This window comes from Prorops nasuta, unplaced genomic scaffold (assembly GCF_024137725.1).
Source record: "Prorops nasuta isolate Cenicafe-Biocafe unplaced genomic scaffold, Cenicafe_Pnas_1.2 PNAS00004, whole genome shotgun sequence".
NCBI classification, from domain to species: Eukaryota; Metazoa; Arthropoda; class Insecta; order Hymenoptera; family Bethylidae; genus Prorops; species Prorops nasuta.
Window position 1 is genome coordinate 9938908 of NW_027116801.1, and position 23398 is coordinate 9962305.

General features: G+C 32.8%; 7 protein-coding genes across 8 annotated transcripts; 3 read left to right on the plus strand and 4 right to left on the minus strand.

The window, feature by feature from the left end:
* Window positions 1-585: 585 nt before the first annotated feature.
* On the minus strand, window positions 586-10754 carry LOC136772291 (V-type proton ATPase catalytic subunit A-like). The gene is made up of 6 exons (XM_066725172.1): window positions 9885-10754; window positions 9486-9824; window positions 9112-9414; window positions 8639-9023; window positions 8353-8535; window positions 586-2461 (listed from the first exon to the last, which is right to left on the minus strand). Exons 1-6 carry the CDS (start codon window positions 10545-10547, stop codon window positions 651-653), a joined length of 3684 nt encoding a protein of 1227 aa, XP_066581269.1. The 5' UTR covers window positions 10548-10754; the 3' UTR covers window positions 586-650.
* LOC136772293 (cathepsin D-like) lies at window positions 4762-7572 on the plus strand. The gene is made up of 9 exons (XM_066725175.1): window positions 4762-5038; window positions 5178-5262; window positions 5333-5456; window positions 5540-5652; window positions 5735-5934; window positions 6022-6144; window positions 6564-6732; window positions 6787-6879; window positions 6948-7572. The coding sequence occupies exons 1-9, from the start codon at window positions 4962-4964 to the stop codon at window positions 7095-7097; spliced, it is 1134 nt and encodes a 377-aa protein (XP_066581272.1). The 5' UTR covers window positions 4762-4961; the 3' UTR covers window positions 7098-7572.
* Window positions 10755-10943: 189 nt separating the features above from the next.
* LOC136772292 (UBX domain-containing protein 7) lies at window positions 10944-13892 on the plus strand. 2 transcript variants are annotated; one of them, XM_066725174.1, is made up of 9 exons: window positions 10944-11114; window positions 11263-11508; window positions 11578-11852; window positions 11931-12240; window positions 12319-12452; window positions 12519-12570; window positions 12650-12735; window positions 12805-12942; window positions 13773-13892. In XM_066725174.1, exons 1-9 carry the CDS (start codon window positions 11075-11077, stop codon window positions 13782-13784), a joined length of 1293 nt encoding a protein of 430 aa, XP_066581271.1. In that variant the 5' UTR covers window positions 10944-11074; the 3' UTR covers window positions 13785-13892. The 2 variants fall into 2 exon arrangements, with proteins under 2 accessions (XP_066581271.1, XP_066581270.1); XM_066725173.1 differs by lacking the exon at window positions 13773-13892 and having other exon boundaries at window positions 12805-13422.
* Jwa (PRA1 family protein Jwa) lies at window positions 13622-15448 on the minus strand. The gene is made up of 4 exons (XM_066725176.1): window positions 14918-15448; window positions 14625-14842; window positions 14443-14556; window positions 13622-13906 (listed from the first exon to the last, which is right to left on the minus strand). The coding sequence occupies exons 1-4, from the start codon at window positions 15115-15117 to the stop codon at window positions 13809-13811; spliced, it is 630 nt and encodes a 209-aa protein (XP_066581273.1). The 5' UTR covers window positions 15118-15448; the 3' UTR covers window positions 13622-13808.
* Window positions 15449-15706: 258 nt separating this feature from the next.
* Rpn7 (regulatory particle non-ATPase 7) lies at window positions 15707-18181 on the minus strand. Its single transcript, XM_066725236.1, has 6 exons — window positions 17690-18181; window positions 17384-17529; window positions 16779-17130; window positions 16382-16710; window positions 16144-16312; window positions 15707-16068 (listed from the first exon to the last, which is right to left on the minus strand). The coding sequence occupies exons 2-6, from the start codon at window positions 17526-17528 to the stop codon at window positions 15894-15896; spliced, it is 1170 nt and encodes a 389-aa protein (XP_066581333.1). The 5' UTR covers window position 17529; window positions 17690-18181; the 3' UTR covers window positions 15707-15893.
* An 18-nt stretch (window positions 18182-18199) lies between these two features.
* Window positions 18200-18702, plus strand: LOC136772775 (DNL-type zinc finger protein-like). Its single transcript, XM_066725902.1, has 2 exons — window positions 18200-18239; window positions 18350-18702. The coding sequence occupies exons 1-2, from the start codon at window positions 18200-18202 to the stop codon at window positions 18700-18702; spliced, it is 393 nt and encodes a 130-aa protein (XP_066581999.1).
* Window positions 18703-19180: 478 nt separating this feature from the next.
* Dok (docking protein homolog) lies at window positions 19181-23353 on the minus strand. The gene is made up of 3 exons (XM_066726381.1): window positions 21754-23353; window positions 21367-21540; window positions 19181-21297 (listed from the first exon to the last, which is right to left on the minus strand). Exons 1-3 carry the CDS (start codon window positions 21823-21825, stop codon window positions 19822-19824), a joined length of 1722 nt encoding a protein of 573 aa, XP_066582478.1. The 5' UTR covers window positions 21826-23353; the 3' UTR covers window positions 19181-19821.
* Between the last annotated feature and the right edge of the window lie 45 nt (window positions 23354-23398).

The window sequence follows — 23398 nt, forward strand, 5'->3', positions numbered from 1 at the left end:
ACTTAATAAGTTGTGCCGGGGTGACGCCAGTCTAATCGCGACTGAGTTGGGGCTGAACTGGCGAATCCACCCTCCGCTAGTGGCGCTGGCACCCTCCAAGCAGGGGTGGAAATTTTGTTGGGAGGGGGTGCGCTCGACGTTTCAAGCGAAACTGCCGCTTTCGATGAATGAACGCACTATAACGATCCGTACGCACGTTTTAAGCACAAAAACTCATGCAAAACATCAGTGCAATTTGGTGCGCCCGCGCGCGCACATTCGCTTACAAACAAAAGTTCACCCTCTTTTCTGTCCCGGACCTTCCCTTTTCCCTCAAACGCCGTATTTGTCTCGCCGACACGCGTGGCAACTCTCACTCTTCTCTTTCCCTCTGGGCTCTTATTTTTTCAGGCCAAACGCGCAGAGACCTTCCGTGTTTCTCAATTATCCACAGCCCTACTACACCCGGCGAAAGGGTTGCTTGAGTGGGGTCTAAAGATAAACGTAATTAGACCACAGTTAAATTGCCGGAGCACATCTTTTCTACCAAGAGTGCAAGAGGATTGAATATATGATGCTCAGAGGGATTCACTGATAGGGTTTAATCGATAACGTACCTTAACGAAATAACCATTTATTACTTAATAGTATAACTAAAATATACATCAATGCTAGCAAGTATCTTGCAGATTTCCAAACGCCACGACAATGTCGGTATGTAATTGGTTAAGCTGCTTGACAATGTTCTCCTCGCACAATTGTGTTGGATCGAGAAACTTCATGGAAGTTAATCGAAAAATTAGATCATTCGTAGCTTCCTTTATAATGTTCCAAGAAATTCTTTTGGAATTCAGAGCTGTGAGCTCAATCGATTGTTTAGCCCAATCATGGTAGGTTATGATGTTCCTTAACATTCCGAAGGTTTTGTATAATGGGCAAAATCTATCGTAAGTGGTATAACTGTTTTGTTGAAGGAAATCTTCCTTAATTATTTTTGCCATCTCAAGCACAACTTTATCTTTCTCCGTCAACGAAGTTCTTCCTACTAGTTGGACAATCTCATTGAGTTCCTCCTCTTCTTGCAAAAGCTCCTTTGTTCGAGCGTGCAATGCTCCAAACGTAGGAAAGTATTTTTCATAGAAAGGCTCGAGTGATTTCAAATACTTACTGTAGCTTATCAACCAATTAATAGCGGGAAAATGTTTTCTTTCGGCTAACTTTCGGTCTAGTCCCCAGAAAACTTGAGCGATGCTGAGAGTTCCACTAGTAACTGGATCGGAAAAGTCACCACCCGGAGGTGAGACAGAACCGAAAAGACTAACCGATCCTTCTCGTTTGGGATTCCCCAAACAACGAACTCTTCCAGCTCGTTCGTAAAAACTGGCTAATCTACCGGTAAGGTAGGCTGGGTATCCGGAGTCCGCAGGCATTTCACCTAGCCTACCGCTTATTTCTCGCAGAGCTTCGGCCCATCTTGTCGTGGAATCTGCCATTATCGAAACATTGTATCCCATGTCACGAAAGTACTCGGATATTGTAATTCCTGTGTAAATAGAAGCTTCCCGTGCTGCCACCGGCATGTTCGATGCGTTTGCCACAAGGACTGTTCGTTTCATGATGGATTCCATGCTGCCATCTATTTCAACCGCTAACCCAGGAAAATCCTTCAATACCTCCGACATTTCATTACCACGCTCGCCACAGCCAACGTAAACAATCACATCGGAGTTGGAGTATTTTGATAGGGACTGTGCAATTACTGTTTTCCCACATCCAAATCCACCGGGAATGGCCGTGCTTCCTCCTTGAGCACAAGGAAAAAGGGCATCCAGTACTCGCTGACCAGTTAACAAGGGATGATTCGGCGGTAGAAATTCGCAAACTGGTCTGGGCTTTCTAACGGGCCAAATTTGTAACATTGTATGCTCGGTTCTTACATCATCAAACTCCGTTTCCAGTATTACGTCGTCCACGCTGTAATTTCCCGAAGGAGCAATATATGTGACTACTCCCTGATGTTTGGGAGATAAAATTAATTTGTGGTTCATCAACGAATTCTCGTAAACCGTGCCAAATATATCTCCACCAGTTATGCATCTTCCTATTCTCATATTCGTTGGTTGAAATTCCCAACAGATTGATTTGGAGATTGAGGAAACGTTCATCCCTTTCGGGATGAATATGGAATTCGACAGCTCGCTAATTGTCTTTAAAGGTCGTTGAATTCCATCAAAAATGTTACCCAGAATACCAGGAGCCAATTCTACCGATAATGGTTGACCAGTTGAAAAAACGAGATCCCCAATTGTTACACCACTGGTATCTTCATAAACCTGAATAGTTGCATTATCGCCATCTAAACGTATTACCTCTCCTATCAGCTTAGTCCAACCAATTTTTACCAATTCGTACATCGCTGAACCTTTCATATTCTCTGCAATTATGACCGGCCCTGATACACCATAAACATAACCGTATTTACTTTCGGCTTTATCAGGTTCGTCTAACATTTTTATTTGTTAGGTTATTTCTACTTATTGATTTAAAACTGATTATTCTATAATATTTAACACTTTTCTGAAGTAAATAACAAAAATATTTAAATTAAACGATGAGCACATTATTATTATTTAAAAGATCGATTTCAGGCGATGAAAATCGTTCTTGATGATATCGATATTTTACTGCAGCGTTTAAAATTGCACATCCGAAATAAAATTTGTGTGAAAAGTAGAAAAAATATTGGCAACTAAAAGTCTGTCCGTTTCTTCTTTATCTTATGATAATAAGTAGAATGAGAGAGAAAGCACACACACACATATATGTGTGTGTGATGATACTAATTCTCAATTCAGTAGTTTAGTAAAAAAAAGAACAGACCCCATCGACATTCACACGAAAAAGTGGAAAGGAGGCAACAAAAATAAACCTTAACTGGATTTCTCATATTGTGACATTATAGAGCAAAACGCATATCAACGATACGGTATCATTTGACAATTCATTACAAATTCATTTTACGAGTGCTCAGATTTTTCTGTATAGTGTTGGTATGAGGAATATCGTTAAATAATACCATGGAGGTACGAAGTGGTACGAAGTACCTGGAGGGAGCATATGGCTTGTTTCGTCCTATAAATGTGAAGCCGAGGGATGGGGGTAAAATGGATGGCCGCCATCTATGATTGTTGATAAATATAGCACATAATAACATATATATATGTTATATTTTGGACACCACAATCCCGTGACTGAAGAAAAAATTAATATCACGGAACTTTGTGGTTCATGGTCCGGTATGTTTCTGGTAATCCATTGTTCATTACGTGCTTTATTACTTTGTTACTCTCAAACTGCTAAATCCTACAATTTTAAAGAAATATGGTTCAGCCAGCAGGTAAAAGTAAGTGAAGTATATTTTTCCATTTTTATTTTTAAAGATTAAATATGAAATACTGTACATTGTTACATTTGAATGTTTCAAATAGCAGATCAGAAAATGAAATAATTATAAATAATTAACAATTGGCGGCAACTGGGATGCACATACACCGGAATCCAAGCGAGCAGCATATGCCCGCGGGAGTGAAGCAAGGTGGTGGGGGTAAATGGCTGGCCGCCATCTATGATTGTTGATATATATATAGCACATAATAACGTATATATATCATATATATATGTTATATTCTAGATTCCACAATCCCGTGAACCAAACCATTCCATTGTGGACTCAACAATCCCGTGACCGAAGACAAAACCATTCATTAACGTGCGACATCAGCGACATCGTATTTGTTAAAATATCTTCGAAATAGACAGAACTAAACCGCGGGAGAAAAACGGAACAATGAAACAATTTAAACTTCCAAACCTTTTTCCTACTTTGATTCCGGTGTATGTGCATCCCAGTTGCCGCCAATTGTTAATTATTTATAATTATTTCATTTTCTGATCTGCAATTTGAAACATTCAAATGTAACAATGTACAGTATTTCATATTTAATCTTTAAAAATAAAAATGGAAAAATATACTTCACTTACTTTTACCTGCTGGCTCAACCATATTTCTTTAAAATTGTAGGATTTAGCAGTTTGAGAGTAACAAAGTAATAAAGCACGTAATGAACAATGGATTACCAGAAACATACCGGACCATGAACCACAAAGTTCCGTGATATAAATTTTGTCTTCAGTCACGGGATTGTGGAGTCCAAAATATAACATATATATGTATATGTTATTATGTGCTATATTTATCAACAATCATAGATGGCGGCCAGCCATTTTACCCCCATCCCTCGGCTTCACATTTATAGGACGAAACAAGCCATATGCTCCCTCCAGGTACTTCGTACATACCTCCATGCCGGAATCAAAGTAAGAAAAAGGTTTGGAAGTTTAAATTGTTTCATCGTTCCGTTTTTCTCCCGCGGTTTACTTCTGTCTATTTCGAAGATATTTTAACAAATACGATGTCGCTGGTGTCGCACGTTAATGAATGGTTTTGTCTTCGGTCACGGGATTGTTGAGTCCACAATGAAATGGTTTGGTTTGGTTCACGGGATTGTGGAATCTAGAATATAACATATATATATGATAAATATACGTTATTATGTGCTATATATATCAACAATCATAGATGGCGGCCAGCCATTTTCCCCCACCACCTTGCTTCACTCCCGCGGGCATATGCTGCTCGCTTGAATAATACTTTACTGAAAAATAGTTGGTATCATTGCTAGGGGCTTCACAGATGTTTATATTTAAATTTTAAACTCAAGTCTCGAGTATCTCAACATAAAAATGATAAGGAAGCGAGAGAAGGAGGTTCGATAGTGTATGTCATCAGTGTAACCCAACAAGGGTATTTTTATTATCTCTATCTTTAAATCATTTTAGTCATTTCAACGTTCAGTTTTCAATTTTATTCTGTAGTCAGCATTGTTCAGTTCATTAAATAATATTAATCGCTAGAAGAAAAAATGTTTAATCATTTGATTATTTTTCTTTTTGCTTTACTTCAATTATTATTGTGCAATTCTTGGGCAAATCGCTTAGAGTAAGTAAAAATATAAGTGGTTTATATAATAATAAATACTATTGCCAAAAATACAAGTCGTAAAATGAGTCATACTTTTTTCAAACAAAGAAAAGAACAAAGTACAACAATTAATAACTACAAACTTTTGTTTTAATAGAATTGACATTTTTAAAAGAGATGTGAAAGTTAAAGATGATGAAATATGGCAAAACGAGTCAATTGTACTCTATAAAACTATGAATGTAAGTATAAATAAGCAGCTCATAGAATTGAATCGTTTTCAATGCATATTGATTTTCTAATCTTTTTCAGAAAGAATATTATGGGATAATGAAAATTGGGTCACCAGCACAAGAATTTAAAATGTATTTTGATACAACATGGGTTGATAGCTGGGTACCCTCACAACATTGCGGTATATTGGAAGTTGCATGCTGTAAGAATTTGACAAATTTCTATAATTATTAGTTTCAATTTGTTCAAATAAAATTTCAATATTATTGTATGTTTTATTTATAGTACTCCATAAGAGATATGATAGCTCATTATCATCAAGCTATATAGAAGATGGAACTTTATTTAAAGCTTCTGTAAATGGTTTAGAAGGCTTTTACTCAATTGATATTTTTCATGTAAGCACTTAGTTATTTATCACATCTACCTAAAAAGAAGTATTCAATTATTATAATATTTTTTGAATGTATATTTTCTTAGTTACCGCACCTAGAATTGAAGAATCAAATGTTTATTGAAATAACCCATATGTCTGCGCGATCCTATTTATCTGACATAGCTGATGGAGTAATAGGCATGGCATTTGAAAATTCTTCTTACACTAAAGCTGTGCCATTTTTTAAAAATTTGCAGAATCAAAACCTTGTTAAGGAGCCTATATTTACATTGTACATGAATAGGTAAACCAAATCTGTTTATGTGTTAATATTATAATCATAATCACTGCTTTGTATTACTATTTCATACTATTTTTCATCACATTTTAGGGACGAGACTACTAACAAAGCTGGTAAACTTATTTTGGGTGCAACTGATCGAAAACATGCTAAAGGCAAATTAACAGTTGTTAACGTAACTGATAATGTGTTTTGGAAATTTGACATAAACTTGTAAGTATTATTGCTATAAAGAAATCTGATAGTGTCTCAACAGCAAGCAATTTATAAGGTTAAATGTCGCTGTGCCACTATTGCAATCAGTTATCGAGATTGGAAAACTGTTAATTATAATTGGTATCACTAATGGTTAATAATGATAATTAACAATTTTTCAGACGTCACAACGAAATTTGATCTTAAAATAACCACAGAGAAATTATTATCTTTTACACAAAGATATATATAGATGCTCCAATTTTCCAATTCATTTTTTTGACAAAATAGATTATTTGATTGAAAATCTAGCAAAATTTGTATTATATAATGTATGTATAAGTTTTTAAATAAGACCGGAAATCTCTAAATCGGCTCAGATAACCCATTTAGTATCAGTATTGTTTTTTTTAATTTGAAGTTATTTTATTTTTAAGAATCACTGTTTCTTCCTTCAACAAAAGCCATTTATTCTGCAAAGGTGGATGTTCAGCAATAATAGACTCTAGCTCCAGTATTATTAATGGACCAGCTAATGAGACTGAACAAATTAATAATCTTTTAAAAGCTAGAAAATTGAAAGTCGGACCTTTTGAAAGATATATGGTAAATAAAAAATAAAAAACAATATAAAACGATGGTTTAATCCAATTTTTTCAGGTTGATTGCAGACAGTATGCTAAGTTGCAAGATGTTGTTTTCCAAATTGGTGGAGAGCCATTTACTTTAAAATCAAAATATTATGTGCAGCACGTAAGTAACTAGCCTCATTTTTAAATTATTATAAATAATATTTGAATATTTATTTTGTTCTTTTTAAGATGAACTATTATGGATTCGAAATATGTTTATCACCATTTGCTTCACACAATAACACATACTGGCTTATAGGTGGAGCTTTTTTGATGCAATTTTACTCAGAGTTTAATATAAAAGAAAAAACAATTGCATTTGCTCAAACTATTGTTTAAGAATTTTTGATTATTATACCTCAATTACTAATATATTAAACTTATTATAATTCAACTTATAAGTTTTACGCTTTTTAGTAAAAAGTAACTCTAGATAATTTTAGTTTTCATTAAATACTCTCTATATTTTGTACAACCTATATAGTCCATAAAAAATGTATAATGTATATTCCCTTTTTCAATGATTCACTCTTATTTGTATTGTTTTTTACATTTACAGTACTCAAAGCATTATAAAATAATAGTGGAATGTATAGGTCAGTTTAGATCATTGAATAAAGATAATTATACTTTTAAAAAGTCCTAAAGAAGATAATTTCATAAACAACAATATTCACAATTGACAAGCGATTAAAATAAAAATGAATATATTGAGATATAAATATATTTAAAAAATATTAATTAGGAGTTAGTTGGACAATATGCTTCTAAAATAAATTGTTTAAGTTTTATCATGCTTGAATATATAAATATATTCGCACTAATTAAGCAAATCCATTATATCTCTATCCGAAAGACACGTAGCTGGTGCAGTACTATTATTTTGAAAGGCGGAATTAGTCAAATTTATATTTGCACCGTTCCGATGGTTCATACTTTGATTTGACATGGTCCAAGACAAATTTCCCGTGCTTTGACCCAATGGTTGATTCCAGAAAACACCGGTTTGATTCTGATTAAAATTTATAGGAGCTTGCATTCCATTTGCATTCCAATTTAAAGCAGCTGGTTGAGCCTGAGACATTACAAATTGCGACTGCATGTGGCTGGTAGTGGGAGAACTCCAACTAGTAGTTGGGGATTTTAAACTATTATAATTCGGTTGTGCCCCTTGAGGTTTGGATATTGATAAATTTAGCTCATTTAGATTGTTCTTTAACAGAGTATCTGTTAAATCCTTTGGCTGTGGCTTCATTGGTTGTGTTACTGTTTTAGGAGTAAGAGGGGCCTGAGCGTGTAGTCTTTGATGAGTTTCTTGCTGTTGGGCTAGTCTAAAATTACAAAACACAAATTGTACAGCATTAAGAACGTTCTGATTTAGAAAAGTGAAAACAATATATTTACCTATGCTTATCTTCCATTGTTAATCCATTCTGCATAGTTAAAGAATTTGTTATATTTTGTGTTTGCAATGTATCGGAAGAAAAACTTTTGTTATTTAGATCATTTAAATTGTTAGACATAGGCATTGCTTGCGTTAATGCTTGGTCCAATTGTTGTGTTTCACGACGAACGGCATCTAATTGTTTTAAAGCTTCTCTGTGTTCTGTGGTTACTCGATTTATCATATCCATGACAAGCGATGCCAGAGTTTCAAACTGAGATAAGCTAAGGTTCTGCTCAATACACATTGGTAATAAAAATGGTAATATTTTAGTTGCCAACAATTCCTTCCCAAGTCCTAGTTTGCTATGTGTTAAAAGCATCCTGTATATGCCTGATAAATAAAAAAGATTAGTTTATAAATATCAAATTTGAACCAAATGAGACAGACATAAAATGATTTATTTAATTTAACACGATTTAAGATGATATTTCACCTATAATTGCCATCAAAAGTGCTGGTTCCCCAGCATGAGGAATTTCTTGCAGGAACGGTAATATTTCATCCATTACTATCCAACGGTCGAAGTTGGGCAACATTTTAGCCAAACATAGTAGGCAGTTAACACGAATCCCTAAACTCCTTCCTTTTTTATTTCCATGCAAGCATATCTTTTTAATTTTTGGTAGAATTGCATTCTTGATGGTTGGACCTTCGATCATCGTTGCTATATTGGGTAACGCTGTTAAACAAAGCTCTTGTAATTGCTCCCATTCCGATTCTAGCGATCTTGTAAGCATAGGAACAACATCATTTTTTATTACATCAGCTGGACACAATTTCAATAGTAAATCTACTTGTTGCATCAAAACTAAACAGATCTATTGAAAAGATAATTGGGTTATTAATATAAATTGAATCAAGTGTAATTAAATTCATTAAAAATTTAAATAATTTCATGAGTTTTACCTGTGGTGGCTCCTCCAATGCGAGAACAGGCTTTAAATTGGGCAAAATATGCTCTCTGAACTCTGCAGCTTCGCACGATTCCATAGTTTGTAAAATACTTGGTAATACAAATGGTATCATAGGTGGATTGACCAATTCCTTATAAAGTGCTGGCAAAACTCTATGAAGCACAACTCTATGTGGTATATTTTTTAAAACTTGAGGTAGACCTTTAAAGAACTGTGATTTCTGCAAATTATCCCATTGAAATAATTTATCCAAGTAATTAAGTGTTTTTACTCCAATATCCATAAAATATTCAATCTGAAAAAAATTTTAATTATTTTGAAATAATTAGAATCATATTGAATAATAATAAAATTAAAAATAGTTACTTTAATGAATTGATAAGCATCTGGCCTTAGCTCAGGACTGTGGCTTAACATAAGCTTAATGGTATCCCTTAAAGGCTCTGGAACTGGAAGTAATTTTGAAGCAACATAATTGCCTTTTAAATTATCAGAAAATCTTTGACATTTGGATAAATCATTTTGAGTTTCATATAAAGGACGGTTTTCTGGTGAATATAGTGAATATGCTAGCATTCCAAATGAAAATATATCACTGGCAGGGCTAATACTGCTAGCTAATACACATTCAGGTGGTTGGTAATCCAGCTGGGGCTGTATGATACTTGGAGTTGTAGGATCATATTCTATATAAGTCCATGATGGCTAAATTTATAAATAATAAATTAATAAATCATAAATAAATCTGTATTTTATAATACACACCTGCTTTATATCTGAACTTTGATTTAAAGCACAGAAATCAAATCCAAATATTTTCCATGCTCCATGTGAATTAATAATAATAGATTCTTGGCAAAGGTTCCTATGCAAAAGCTTGACATCTCCATGTAGAAATGCAAGACCCTCCCCAAGTTGAAGTAGACCATACCTGATTTCAATATCAAGTAATTTGTAGCTTCTCAAATTCTGTGGCAATGGGTGAGAAATATTTTCATAGTTTCCTAGAACATTCGCCAAACTGGCAAATACTGGCTCAGTGGCAAAAGCAAGACTGTCCCTTGATTCCTCAAGAGGATGTTGTACGGTCAATATTTGTGGATGCCTTAGCTTTGTTAACTGTGTTACTCCTCGTTTTAGAGTTTCTAGCACAGCCTCTCTGTCTGATTTACTGGGCCACTTGTCTAAAAGCCTCTTTTCAAATACAAAAATTGAAGCTTCCTGCCTAGTTGACTTTTTATAGCCACTATAAACTTTCCACAAAAGCCCAGGACCAGCACTAGCTATATGTGCAATTGCCTCAAACTCCCTGGTTACTGGATTGCCAGGAAGAACATTTGATAACTGCGAAAGCCCATAAGCAGTATTCTGCACAGTATTGCTTATAGTATTGCTTACTGTATTTCGCAATTTAGTTAACACGTCCATTTTATTTTGTGTTGCCCTAGAATCTTTGTACAATATTTCTTCATGCAAAACAGTAAATTATAAATTTTAACACTTATCTCAGATAAAATGTAAGAATTTTCTATACAGTTTCTTGTTTTGACATTTGACGTAATAGTAATAACATTTTAATTCTACGTCTGTAATATATGATTAGAGTATGATCGATTAGAATTTTCTATTTTGATCAGAAATGATACGCCAAAAACACCAAAGATGACAATAAAGCTTAAATATGACAGGTGTTACCAGCCGTCAGGTTGCCGCTCCTGTTGTGTGCCTGCATGCAGCGCAGTCTATCAGAAATTCTTTAATCCACTATTGGCTGCAAGTGCAATCTGCTGCACCTACTGCAGGTCTGTAGGTAGCATTCGTTGTTCGCGTTTGTTGTTAGACCACTGTGTGGTATTATTGGTGAGTAGTAGAGTAGGTAGGAATTTATAGTGTTTTAGCATTGCTCAAATAAAATAATGATGACTAGTTGAACTAGACTAAATATTATATTCATAATGGATCGTGAATTAATAGAAAAATTTATCGAAGTCACAGGTACGCTTGCTTAAATCTATTTAATTCATTTTTTTGTCTGCAGGTTAAGTATTTGATAATGTTCAGCGGTATTTACTTTTTTTTTATTTGGCCTTTTATTAGTTTTAGAAGTTATTAATCAAAATCTAATAATTCATTTTTTATTCAGGGGAGAGTGAAGCAACAGCTCATCAATATCTATCTTTAGCAGAAGGAAATGTAGAAGCTGCCATTAGTTTGATGTACGAGGGAGCACAAGCTGCACCAGCACCCTTACCTATAGAACCAGAGCCTTCAGTTCGACCTCCAATTTTGCCTACCCAAGAAATTTTAGTACCTTCAGATCCATTATCTTCTTTCCCAAGAATATCGAATAATGTTTTTGATAGATTCCGAGATTTTGCAGTAGAAACACGTTAGTATTTCTAACAAATATGTTTTAATATTGTTTTAATTGATAAAACTAATAAATATGGAATTACAGAAAGACAAGAAGAAGAATTAGCTTGTAGGGCTACTGGTGTTCAAAAACTATCTCAATGTAAATCAAAACGACTGGAGGATTTGTTTAGACCTCCATGTGACATTTTATTCCTTGGTACTTTTATAGAAGCAAGGGATCATGCGAAAACTCTAAATCGTTGGTTATTAGTTAATGTGCAAAATCCACAAGAATTTGCCTGTCAAATTCTTAATAGAGATGTGTGGCCTGATAAACAAATTCAAGAAATAGTAAAAGATCATTTTGTGTTGTGGCAAGTATGTCTGGTACTTTTTTAATTTGTCTTGAATTTTTCATATCAATATTTAAATGATTAATTGCATCTTATTCCTTAGGTCTTATCTAACACTAATGATGGTAAGAAGTATATAGATTTTTATAATGTAAATAAATACCCTTATCTGGCAATTGTGGACCCTAGAACTGGAGAATGTATGCAAACATATAATCATATTACTGTGGATAGTCTTATATCTATGTTGAATGATATGCTAAGTACTCATGCCTCTCCTGACAGTAGCACATCAGAGTTTCCATCTTCTGCTCACAAAAGTGAACAATATAAAGAGGATGTAAAGAAAAGCTCAGTATCAGTGAAGAATGATAAAGAAAGAAAACCTTTAATAAGAAAACTATTAGATTCTGGTAAATTGTTTCTTCATTTAAATTATTTAAAAACGGTTTGAGTTAAACAAGGTATAAGAATGTAAATAATTTTTGCAGATAGCTCCAAATCTACTTTTGATGTTAATGCTATTAACACAAATATACCAAGTGGTAGTAATATTTTAAATAAACGGAGAAGAATAGAAGAGCTCAATTTAATGGAGCAAAAAGCCATGAAATCTAATTCAAAAGTATGACAGATTTAAAACATTAAGTTCCTAATTTTTCAATTAAATTCATTTTACTGATGTTTTTAGGATGAACAAGCAGATAACAAATCCAAATCAGAACAATATAAGACTGAAGAAAGTAAGCAATTATTATACCAGTGTTATATAATTTTGGAATTCCTAATTTGAGTTTATATGATCACAATTTATTTAATTAGGTGATGAGCCGCTATTACGGCTGTGTTTAAGACTACCTAACGGAGGAAAGGAGACTATATCAATGTGTGCAACAGATACTATAATGGTACGGAATAAATAAATTGTACAAATTATATTCAATTAATTAAAATATCAATTTCTATGAAACTTTTAGAAATTCCTGAATAAAATGGAGGATATGGGTTTTCCACAGTCGGATCATATTTACTTAGTTCCTTTTCCTAAAACTTATATTGGAACTCTTCCACCTCAGCTACGCTTGCTTGATACAATTTTGTTTCCGTCAAATACGGTATTTATAAGTAAAATATAGTTATGTGTAATGATAATCCATACCCTAATTTTCTACTTTACTTTTATTAACAATATTCAAGATGAAAAACAGAACTAAAATGATATTTGATGGATTTATTTTCGGAGTTCGAGTATTAAAAATGGAGCTAGGGTATGCCGTGCTCATAATCGTTGGTTAAAGTACATTCGTTTTTTTCACTGTCCATAAATATTTAACATATTTACATTGATGTTAATTTCATAGATTGTTCGTTTGGATTAATATATAATTGAAAATATCTTTATAATAAAAACATAATTTTACAAAATTATAAAATACTCTTATAGAGTAAATGTAAGTGAAAAATGTATCCATGAAATCACTTTGGAGTAATAAGATTAGGATTAAAAAAAAGCATGCATTAAAATTACACAAGTTTTCTTCTATAAATTGACGCAAAACAAATTAAACTATCACAATCGCCCAACTAATATAATTATGCATTTAGTTTATGATTATTTATTAGGTGTATCCTTAGAACTCCATATTTACTAGGAAACACTAATATTTGGTTTTTAAGGAATTTAATATTTTTATACTTGATTAAATATGTATTCAAAGTATATTTTATTGATCCTATGTTAAGTAGAGTATTAGTAGTATTAAGTACTGTAAATTTCATAATAATTTTAAAATTCAGTAAATCTTTGTATGCTCGATAGTCCATTTTCACACTGCCAATGTGTAATTTTAATGTTATATAAATAAATTATAATAAATAAAGCATTTGTTTAAATTTGAAAATATTATGCATTAATAAATAATCAATAAAAAATTAAATGTTTTAGTTTCAGCTTTGAGCTCTGCTGGTCTTTTGTTATCTGTTAGCTGAGCTTTAATTTCTTTTCTCTAGCAGGGTTAATCAGTGAAGTGCTTTGTATGAAAGATGTTTGGGGACGTAAGACCACACCAGATACATCCTCTGTGCATTAAAATAAAAAGAAAACAAATAAAATTAGATTTGACATTGATTAATAAAATAGCTATAGTTAATGTTTAAAATATATTTCACTAAGAAGTCTTTAATTTAGCTAATATTGTTATAACAAGTTTAGACAGAATCTTTTGTGTGCAATTATCCTACTACTTAGTCTTTTTAACAAATATTTGTTGCGGCTAATAAGCATTATTTAATAAATATGGCATATAAATAATTGTTTCTTGTAAATCGAAGCTTGACAATTTCACACAAAAATATAAGTATAAAATTTATTTATGTTATATTTAATTTAATAATCCTACACGTGCATATTTTCCTTTATAGATTGAGATAAAAATTATAAAATTCATGAATCTATATAAAGTATGGCAAAAAAATTTGTTATATTATTTTGTATCATTATCAGCTAAGTGACTACATAGTATTAAAAAATAATATCTCTGCTGTAATGCAAGAGTATTGTCTTACATAAAATACATGTTAAATAATTATTTAAGCGAAAAATTCAGCCTCCATACCAAGGTGTTCCAAGAAAATACCCATTGGGGTACGCCTTAGTCCTATTCCTTCAATTTTATTAACAATTTTGTTCTTGATATTCCTCAATCTTAATGAAGAATGTATAAATGTCACTGAAATCAATTTAAATATATAATATATAAAATTAATTCATAATTTATATGACTATTAAAAAACTTACCAGAAAAAGGTAATAAGATTCCAAGCAAAAATACAAGCAAAGACCCTAGAGTATAAGTGACAAAACTGGCAGAGAGTATAACAAATGCTATTCCAGCTATTGGATATTTTTTCTTAAAATGATGTACTGCTCTACCTTCGTTTGATACATAAATGAAAACACCTAAAATAACAGCCATTGCTACCATACCCAGTAACATTTTACCAGGGTGTATCAGCCTATTTGATTAATATATTGGTAAGAAGCTTGTGTTATAAAGATTCTTAAATAGCTTACGATATGTTTCCCCTTACCCAACAATGAAGAAAATAACAATGGACATGAAGAAATAATTTGTCTGGTAGTAGAGGAGATTGTTGACTACTCTGTTATTCCACTTTTCCAAATCTTTGACATTTGGAAGTTGAAATCGTGCCGATTCCAGGAGAAAATCGTCCAGGCTTCGGAGTGGTGGTAAATTCCACTCATTACTATTAAGATTTACTTTCTCCATTTTGATTCTCCGAGATGTTGTTATTTTATAGAACTTATTAACCGGTATATCCAATTATACTGGATTATATTATGAGATATATTTGGATGATGACGACTTTGGGTGACATATATAAGCGCAAAAAGTAGTAAAAATACAAAAATCAAAGCAACAACCAGCTCTATCTATTGAGTAATAAAAATATAATCTTTAAATTAAGTAAACTAAAATGAGTATATGAGAGTCACACGAAATCGCTATAAATTATCAATTCAAAATAGCCTTTCTCTTTTTCTGTTCTCTTTTAAGTTCTACTACTAACTCTGCAGTCAGTCTGCAGTTCTGCACCATAATAAAGATATATTTCAATTCTGCTCCATTTCTATTTTGTGCTACTAGATGGCAGATGGAGAAGGAATACCACACACACAGAGTATGTATGTACATACACAGTTTAAATAATACACGTTATGAGCGCGCTACATCAGAGCAATTTTAAATTTGAATTTATTTACAAGTACCCACCCCACAATTCGCATTAAAAATTGAAGAAAAACAGTTCAGCATTGACTGACATTTCATTGGGTAATGCAATAAAAATATTAGATAGTGCTTTTTTATATAAGTTGTATATTTCTCTTATAAAATCAAGGATTAGTAGTAACTGTTGAGTGACTTCACTACTAATTAGAAAACATAATCCATATGACCACTACAAACAAGTTGCATTGTTGTCAAGGTTTTTGCATGAATCTGATTTTCCACGTTAAGACGAATACACCAAGTGTTTAGTGAAATTAAATGTTAATGACGCGAGAGAGTTTTTGAACTCTATTCAATAATAAATCTCCTTGCTTGACCATTGCTTGGTACTGCCAGTTCTTACTGTCGGGACGGTTTGTTTCTACTATTCCACCAACACGATCTACTTTACAGTGCAAACGTCCAGCAGCTATAAAGCGTGATAATTCCCTGCAAAGGATTGTTTAAAATTATTTTTAAACTAATAAATATTATTCTGATATCCTTTATACATAATAAACTTACTGATCGATGTATTCAACTGTAACGCCAAATGCTTCTGACATGTACTGCAGTGTCAGAGAGCGATAAGACTCTAATAATTGTGTGTATGCAAGAATACGCATCTCACGAACATAATACCTGTAGTGAGGGAACATTAAGTAATCTCGTCGTAATAAGCCTTCGACGTGAGCTAAAAGTTAAAACATTTTTCAATTAATTGAGTGTAATAAGTCATTTAAAGGTTTTACCTGAGACTTACCCAGATTTTTAAAGAAATCTGCATAATGACAGTTGTATAGTGAAAATAGATATTCTTTAACATCTGGATTATTATGAAGAACTTCAAGGATTTCTGATCCCTTAATGATTTTATCACGTAATTCATTTCTTGGTAAGCTAATCATACTTAAATAGACAGTATATCTGACAAATGTATTATAATCCATAAGTTCATAACTCGTAAATGTGCTAATTGTATCTAAAAAGAAGTTTGCAGCTTGTTTGAAATTTCGCACTGCTATGCAATAAGTTCCTTGGTACACCTTTAAGCGATTTCTTCTATCCCAATCTCCTCCTTCCTCTATTAAGCTAAAAAATATTTAATTTTAAAATATAATTCAAAAGATGGAAATTTTTTACAAATTAGTAATGTGAACCTTTTAGCTTTTTCTATATTCCTTATAATAAGATCATCATCTAAGTAAAATAGACCAATCCTTATATTGTGAAAAACAATGTCTAGTCTGTGGCCCAAAGAAACAGTTTTATCATAAGTTTTTCTAAATGCCAATATGGCTCCTTCTTTATCCCCAATTCGGCACAGATGTTCAGATTTCTTAAGATTAGCTTCTCTTACTTCCATTTCACCCAAATTTTTCTCTGCATCTTCAATTGCATCATCCAGAGATTTTAACTGCTCTGCATTACAAGTCTTCATTTTTGTTAATAGTGCTTCATCAACAGGCCACTCCAAATCTTTGCAAACTTCTTCATAAAATGGAGCCATGTCTGAAAATAATCATTTATTGAAAAACAATATAAAAACTAATAAAGAATGATCTTTACATCAAAATTTGCAATTGAAGTATTTATGAAATAATTGAGATAGTAAAGATAGGTTATAATATAGATTTTATACATCAATATTTAAATCTATTAGGTAAAAATGTTAATATTTCCGAAAAGTTGACAAATTGAAACATTTTTATCATAAAATTTTGGGGAAAAAGAAAAACACAAATAAAAAAATATGCAAACTCACTTTCAGCTTTAATGGCATCAAGGAGCTTAGTTTTTAAACTTGGATCATTTTTGTGCTCCGGTAAACCCAGTAAAAATTTAGTTTGTGCTAATTCTAAATTTGGATTTTTCTCCAAACCCTCTTCCTCCAAGTTTTCCAAAGGCATTCTAAAAAATCAAACTATCTGATAAGTAATTAACACTTTCAATTGGAGAGCTCGCAGAGCTTGATTAGTTTTGAGTTCTAGTCAGTTTTGATGGTTCACGCTGCCGTCCAAGAACTACCAACTAACTAGACAAGAAAAATGGGTGGGAGACATGGAAGTACCTGGAGCGGCGACAGCCGACGACGACGAGTAGCTGCCGCAGGGCAGCTGGGGACCTGAGGACTAGTGAGGACTAACCTGCACTACTGAGTCTACTGACTTGCAGTAGGCAATAGGCATACACAGTAACCACCTACGCCCCAATCGAATTACCTGCTGTTCGAAAGAACGGCGACTTTTTTATCGGCAAAGCTGACATTTTTCTTCATATACCCCTTTTCCTGCCTGCTTCTGGTTTTTTAAGTGGTTCTGATCAGTTCTGACTGCTTTTGCCTTTTTTCCCTTCATTAGATTAGGCTTATCTGGGCTTATCACAGTATCAGTACCAGTGTCCTGTCCAATATTCTACCCTCAGTATACTCAGTATTCTCAAATACTCTCAGTTCATTCTGTTTTTTGCTCAGCCTGCTGGGCCTGCTAATATTTTTTAGAGGTTAGAAAAATCAATTTCACATGTCATAAACATAAAATAGTTGTAAATGTTAGTAAACATATTAAAATGTTCACTAGACATGTCAAACAATTTGCAGTTCGATCTATTCAATTACGAAAGTTTACACGTAAATCAATTGATGTGCCAATTACATCAAATGTGACACAAAGCGTTAATAATTTACGTGATAAAAAATTTATTTGTACAAAAATTATGCTTAATAATTTAGAAAAGGAAACCGATAACAATGACATTGCAAAGCACGCTCTTGGTAAAGCAAAAAGAAGGCTCCAAATATCTTTTACTTGTAAAAAGTGCAATACAAGAAATCATAAAACATTCTCAAAACAAGCTTACGAGGAAGGGATAGTTATAATACGATGCGATGGTTGTAAGAACAATCATTTAATTGCAGACAATTTAGGGTGGTTTACCGACTATCCCCGTGAAAAAGTAAACATCGAATATTTATTAAAACTTAAAGGAGAAAATGTACGTAAAGTTCTCAATGATGTTGAAGGATATTGTGAGATATTAAAAGATGAAAGTAGTGCAAATAGTCAAGAACCTAATGAGAAATAAAATAAAAATATTGTAAAGCCAGTTTAAAGACTATTAAAAAATGATAACTACTTTATAAATATAACAAAATGAATAATGTATATAATATTTTGTTAAAATAAAATACATTTTAATTTAATTTTTATCATATTCTTGTCTGATAACAATGTAACAAATGCTTTTTACAATAAAAACTATTTTGCAGTGAATTCAATATAAAAAAAAATTAAAATTTATAATAATCAGAAATTATATCATGTTCAAAGTTTGAAAGAATTCATTTTCTATGGTATGGCAGATTTTTTACTTGGCACATAATAAATATATACAAGTTTTTAAAACATTTTTCATGATTCATATAAAAAGATTTCAAAATATAAATTATATAGTATTACACTTTTATGCATTTAGATGCACATAATAAAACATTAATATAAGTTTATTTAACTTTTTGAATGTTATTGCCTAATAATTGTCTTAAATTCTGATATACACAAAATTGTCTAAATGCATAAATTTATATGCATTACATAAAATTTTTTATATTCATATATCATTACATTTTTAAGTTATAAAAAATACAAAAACATTTCAATAAAATGATTTCTCATATTTCTTTGGTTACTTCTGAAAACAGATTATGTGATGCTGTGGTTTAAGTGTATATAAACAAATAAAATTCATTAAAAACCTATTATATACATAGTGTAAAAACATACATAAAATTAAATCTTATGTAAAATAAACCTTGCTTTTCAGAACATCATATTAAATTATTTACTTTATGGTAAATAACAAATACAATTATTTGAAATATTCTGCTACAGTATTTTACTCTTTTTCAATTGATGAAATTAAATCAGTGATTAGAATTCTGATTTACACACATTGATAGCCTATCAAAATGATTACACTTATGAGTTTTAAAGGTTCTCGACACTTAAATTTAAGATAGTAGTCAAAGAACTGTAAGTACTTTATAAAAATACGCTAATGAAAAGCTTAATGGAAAGACAGAATATATTACAATTATTCTTTTTCAATAAAATTGGTAGGTTTGTAAGGCACTTTACATTAACAATGTGATCAGTCATCTAGAAATTATTATAAGTGTTACATTTCCCAGATTTATTTTGGTCCTTAAACACGTTTTGGCTTAGAAACCACTGCATAATCGCTTTCATTATAAGCTTTAGGCTTTGGCCCTATCAAGGTACTAGCAGCGGAAGAGACACTTGTTTTTTTTCTTATTACTCCATATCCAAGATGACTATCATCGGCTAGCCTTACAGTACGCATATCTTCAACTATTTCATAATTACTCCATGTAGCATTAAATTCTACATTTGCAGAATTTGAGCTAGCTTGAACATTTTGCACTGAAGACGAATGTAGGCTCTGAGAAGTGCCACAAACATTTGGAGTTTTATAACCAGGATTATTATTAAGCTTGTGGGTAGATCCAAAATGTTGCAGCTTATCATAATCTGGAGGGTCAGAAATTTTAGTAGATATATTATTGTGAATGATTGGACATGTAGCTACAATTATTTCTTCATTGACATTGTTAGTAGGCTTTGTGATATTTTGAGAAGTTTGAACGTGCATTGTTTCATACTGAAACTCTTCATCCAAATTATCGCAATCATTATTGTTTTTACTTGTAAACAGATTTAGCCTTTCAGTATGTATAATATTATCAATTCCATGTGTTTTCCAGGCATCATTTCTAACTTCTACTAAATCATAAGAATGCTTTTCTTCATCAGATATGAAAGAATTACCAATATTTTGTTTGGTATGTTCTGGAGAGTCATTTTGCATCAATCTTCTGTATTTCCCATTAGTTGATAACTCTGGAACTTCTGAATCAAAAGTTTTCTTTTCCAACAGATTAGTAAAAATATATTTTCTAGGTGGTTTAGCAGGTTTTGGCTTAATAATTGGAGGTGGAGGCTTGATAAATGAAATTGATTCTAAGCTTGAAGATGATACATTTAACAAATGTTTTTGAGAATTTTGTGATATTGTAGAGAAATCTATATCAATTAAATGTCCAGAGCTATTCGGTGATGGTGGTAGAGGTGATCTAGATCCAGCTTCCATAGATAATGCAGCATGGTATTGTGCATCATTGCACTCTATACTTGGACTATTTTCTCCATTCAGTAATTTTTTCATTGATTTCATTTTAGATGAAATGCAACGAAAAATTTCTTGTTGATTTGTGTGCTCTAAGCGAAAAGATCCTTCGCCAGATTCACACTTTCTACCTGCTTCAAAAGTAAATTTTCCATCCCTATATCCATATCTTCTTATATACCTGTATGGCCATGTGAATAATATGGTATCTCCATCCATTAATTTTATATCAACAGTGGCAACTACTAATGTATAATTTTTCATTTCCAAGCCACAGCGCTTGGAAGCATCAGTCTCTACTAATTTTACTGAAAATATTCCTTCACCACTGGTACAATAGAGATCATTGTCTTCTTCTATTATTTGATTTGACAGGTTATCTTTGAATGCTACAGATTGAAACACACTTATCCAGTTGCTCATGTCAAGCTCAGATGAACATCCAAAGTGATACACTCCAGCTTTTGTAAAAACCTATAATAATGTTGATATACAAAAGCTGTTCAATTATAATTACAATAAATTTATGCAGAAAATATTTACCGTAAACACATGGGGCTGATTGCTTGGAGCAATTTTAACACAGGCTTCTAGTGTAATGATACGTGGGGAGTGCACCTGCAAAACAGCTTCTTCATGATTGTCATAAATTTCAACTCTTTCAATTCCATATTTGCTGGCTTTAAATAGCTGACAGTACTTCTTATGCCATGTTTTCTGCAAGAAATAATACCTTTATCCTTATAGATCAACGATGAAACAGATCTGACAGATTTATTACAGAAACTAAATAATTATTAAGATGTATCATGCAAGGAATAGAAAATATCTAAGTAGTTAAAGGTGATCAACGTTGGAGCAATGTACTTAGGGAGAATGGAAACGAAAAAATATAAAGGGAAATGACCAATATAACAACGAAGAAGCAACCTTGAGTTGGCCTAGCATTCCTTGAGGTGGTAAGAGTAGAATCCCTTGCATGAGAGGTTCCTCGAGTTCCATTGCTTGAAATTAACCAATAAACATACATTGGTCAATAGTCTCTGGCTCGAAGAAAACCGAAGCCTTTGTTCTCGTCGTTTCTCAAAACGACAATTTTTCCACTTTCACTCGCTCTTTTTCCCAGAGTTTCTTTCTCCCTGGGTCGTTGTTCGCACGTTCTCTTTCTCTTTCTATTCTTCTCTCCAGTAATCCAGTGCTTTCTAGCGCTTTCTTACTTTTGCAGAATTTGACAGCTTCTAATATATTGAGAGTCGGCCCATCCTCGCGTGCCAAGACTGACATTTCACGAAAGGTTTGAATGTGCGTTAACCACGACTAGATTTCAATGAAAAAGCCTTCACTGGTCTACATAAGCGCTATGTAAATATGCTGTGGTGCGATATATGTGCGAACATATAGTTCGTGCATGGTTTCCATATCGCATTCCGAATTCCGATTCCGATTTCCAACCGGAGCGAGCCGAGCCGAGGAGAAGTGTCGAGGGGCGAAAAACCCGAAGGTATCGCAGCGAGCACACCACATTCACTCACCCACCACCAGTCGTTATCCGAGTCAAATCGAATCCAAGTCCAAGCCAAATGCGAAACGAATGAATGCGTGCGCGTGTGAATTGTGATGCAGCAAGCTCTTCATGCATGCAGCAGCTACACCACACATATCATACAAATACAACTACACGCAGTTTCCGTACTCACGATCTTACCCGAAACCTCACGAAGGAACGCAGAACGGCAGAAACCACACGCACCGCACATCTCTTTCTCTTGCTTTTTCTACTTCTTTTTCCTTAAACATTCTTATGTCTGAGCTATGATCTAATTTCACTGTAATCTATAAATATATATTTCCTTATAATAATCGATAATTCAATAAATTCTATATCAGCCTGCAACAATCATTCTCGCATGAAATATTATGAACACTTTCGTAAATATGAACAATGTTCATTGCGAATACAGTACTGAAAGCATATTACTAACCTAACAATTTGTAAAGATCTACTCTGCTAACGATTATTCATCAAGCGCGGGTAAATTTTAGAACGGGATGTGGACGTGGTTCATTTATCAGTTTATACGATATAGTATAAATTGTGTAGCATAGTATATCGAGCATGCAATTATTTAAAATATAATTAAAGATAAAAGGTGTTTTTCTAATTTTCCAGGAATTACTATGTAATAAGCACAGTTTAGGTGACACGGTATAAACGAATGGCACTACGTTTCTCATTAATTCTGAAATAATGAAATATATTTCAGTAGAACTCGCAAAATGGGTCAACAGTGCGTCTTGTCTCAAGTTTCAAGGAAATTCGATCGTACTGTAATCATTTATTGAAGAAACAGGCTTTCTTAGCTGGCGATGCAATTTAGTTTCAAACTCGAGTGCACCGGTGTTGTGATTACTCTCCGATAAAGCAAAAGTAATAATGAATCACCATGAACAATAATAATTCGATATACGTATTCGCGTCACAGACATTTCCAGAAGCTAAGCATTTTTCGAGCCTTTAGTATAATGTTAGCTCGCGTTATCTTTGAACCAACATGCTACCTGCTTTCTTAATGCT

What these genes read in the sequence shown, in the direction of transcription:
- LOC136772775 (XM_066725902.1), top strand. Translation starts at nt 18,200, where the DNA reads ATGTCAAACAATTTGCAGTTCGATCTATTCAATTACGAAA. An exon ending in CGATCTATTCAATTACGAAA is followed by an intron (nt 18,240 to 18,349) that starts GTTTACACGTAA and finishes TTAATAATTTAG; the next exon opens with AAAAGGAAACCGATAACAAT.
- LOC136772292 (XM_066725173.1), top strand. Translation starts at nt 11,075, where the DNA reads ATGGATCGTGAATTAATAGAAAAATTTATCGAAGTCACAG. An exon ending in AAAATTTATCGAAGTCACAG is followed by an intron (nt 11,115 to 11,262) that starts GTACGCTTGCTT and finishes TTTTTTATTCAG; the next exon opens with GGGAGAGTGAAGCAACAGCT. An exon ending in GTGCAACAGATACTATAATG is followed by an intron (nt 12,736 to 12,804) that starts GTACGGAATAAA and finishes TGAAACTTTTAG; the next exon opens with AAATTCCTGAATAAAATGGA.
- LOC136772293 (XM_066725175.1), top strand. Translation starts at nt 4,962, where the DNA reads ATGTTTAATCATTTGATTATTTTTCTTTTTGCTTTACTTCAATTATTA. An exon ending in TACTCTATAAAACTATGAAT is followed by an intron (nt 5,263 to 5,332) that starts GTAAGTATAAAT and finishes AATCTTTTTCAG; the next exon opens with AAAGAATATTATGGGATAAT. An exon ending in TATATTGGAAGTTGCATGCT is followed by an intron (nt 5,457 to 5,539) that starts GTAAGAATTTGA and finishes TTTTATTTATAG; the next exon opens with TACTCCATAAGAGATATGAT.
- LOC136772291 (XM_066725172.1), bottom strand. Translation starts at nt 10,547, where the DNA reads ATGGACGTGTTAACTAAATTGCGAAATACAGTAAGCAATACTATAAGC. An exon ending in AAAGTTCAGATATAAAGCAG is followed by an intron (nt 9,825 to 9,884) that starts GTGTGTATTATA and finishes TTATAAATTTAG; the next exon opens with CCATCATGGACTTATATAGA. An exon ending in CATTGGAGGAGCCACCACAG is followed by an intron (nt 9,024 to 9,111) that starts GTAAAACTCATG and finishes TCTTTTCAATAG; the next exon opens with ATCTGTTTAGTTTTGATGCA.
- Jwa (XM_066725176.1), bottom strand. Translation starts at nt 15,117, where the DNA reads ATGGAGAAAGTAAATCTTAATAGTAATGAGTGGAATTTACCACCACTC. An exon ending in AATCTTATTACCTTTTTCTG is followed by an intron (nt 14,557 to 14,624) that starts GTAAGTTTTTTA and finishes AATTGATTTCAG; the next exon opens with TGACATTTATACATTCTTCA. An exon ending in TATTTTCTTGGAACACCTTG is followed by an intron (nt 13,907 to 14,442) that starts GTATGGAGGCTG and finishes TTTAATGCACAG; the next exon opens with AGGATGTATCTGGTGTGGTC.
- Dok (XM_066726381.1), bottom strand. Translation starts at nt 21,825, where the DNA reads ATGGAACTCGAGGAACCTCTCATGCAAGGGATTCTACTCTTACCACCT. An exon ending in GAATGCTAGGCCAACTCAAG is followed by an intron (nt 21,541 to 21,753) that starts GTTGCTTCTTCG and finishes TATTTCTTGCAG; the next exon opens with AAAACATGGCATAAGAAGTA. An exon ending in ATCAGCCCCATGTGTTTACG is followed by an intron (nt 21,298 to 21,366) that starts GTAAATATTTTC and finishes ACATTATTATAG; the next exon opens with GTTTTTACAAAAGCTGGAGT.
- Rpn7 (XM_066725236.1), bottom strand. Translation starts at nt 17,528, where the DNA reads ATGCCTTTGGAAAACTTGGAGGAAGAGGGTTTGGAGAAAAATCCAAAT. An exon ending in AATATAGAAAAAGCTAAAAG is followed by an intron (nt 16,711 to 16,778) that starts GTTCACATTACT and finishes AATATTTTTTAG; the next exon opens with CTTAATAGAGGAAGGAGGAG. An exon ending in AGATTTCTTTAAAAATCTGG is followed by an intron (nt 16,313 to 16,381) that starts GTAAGTCTCAGG and finishes TTTAACTTTTAG; the next exon opens with CTCACGTCGAAGGCTTATTA.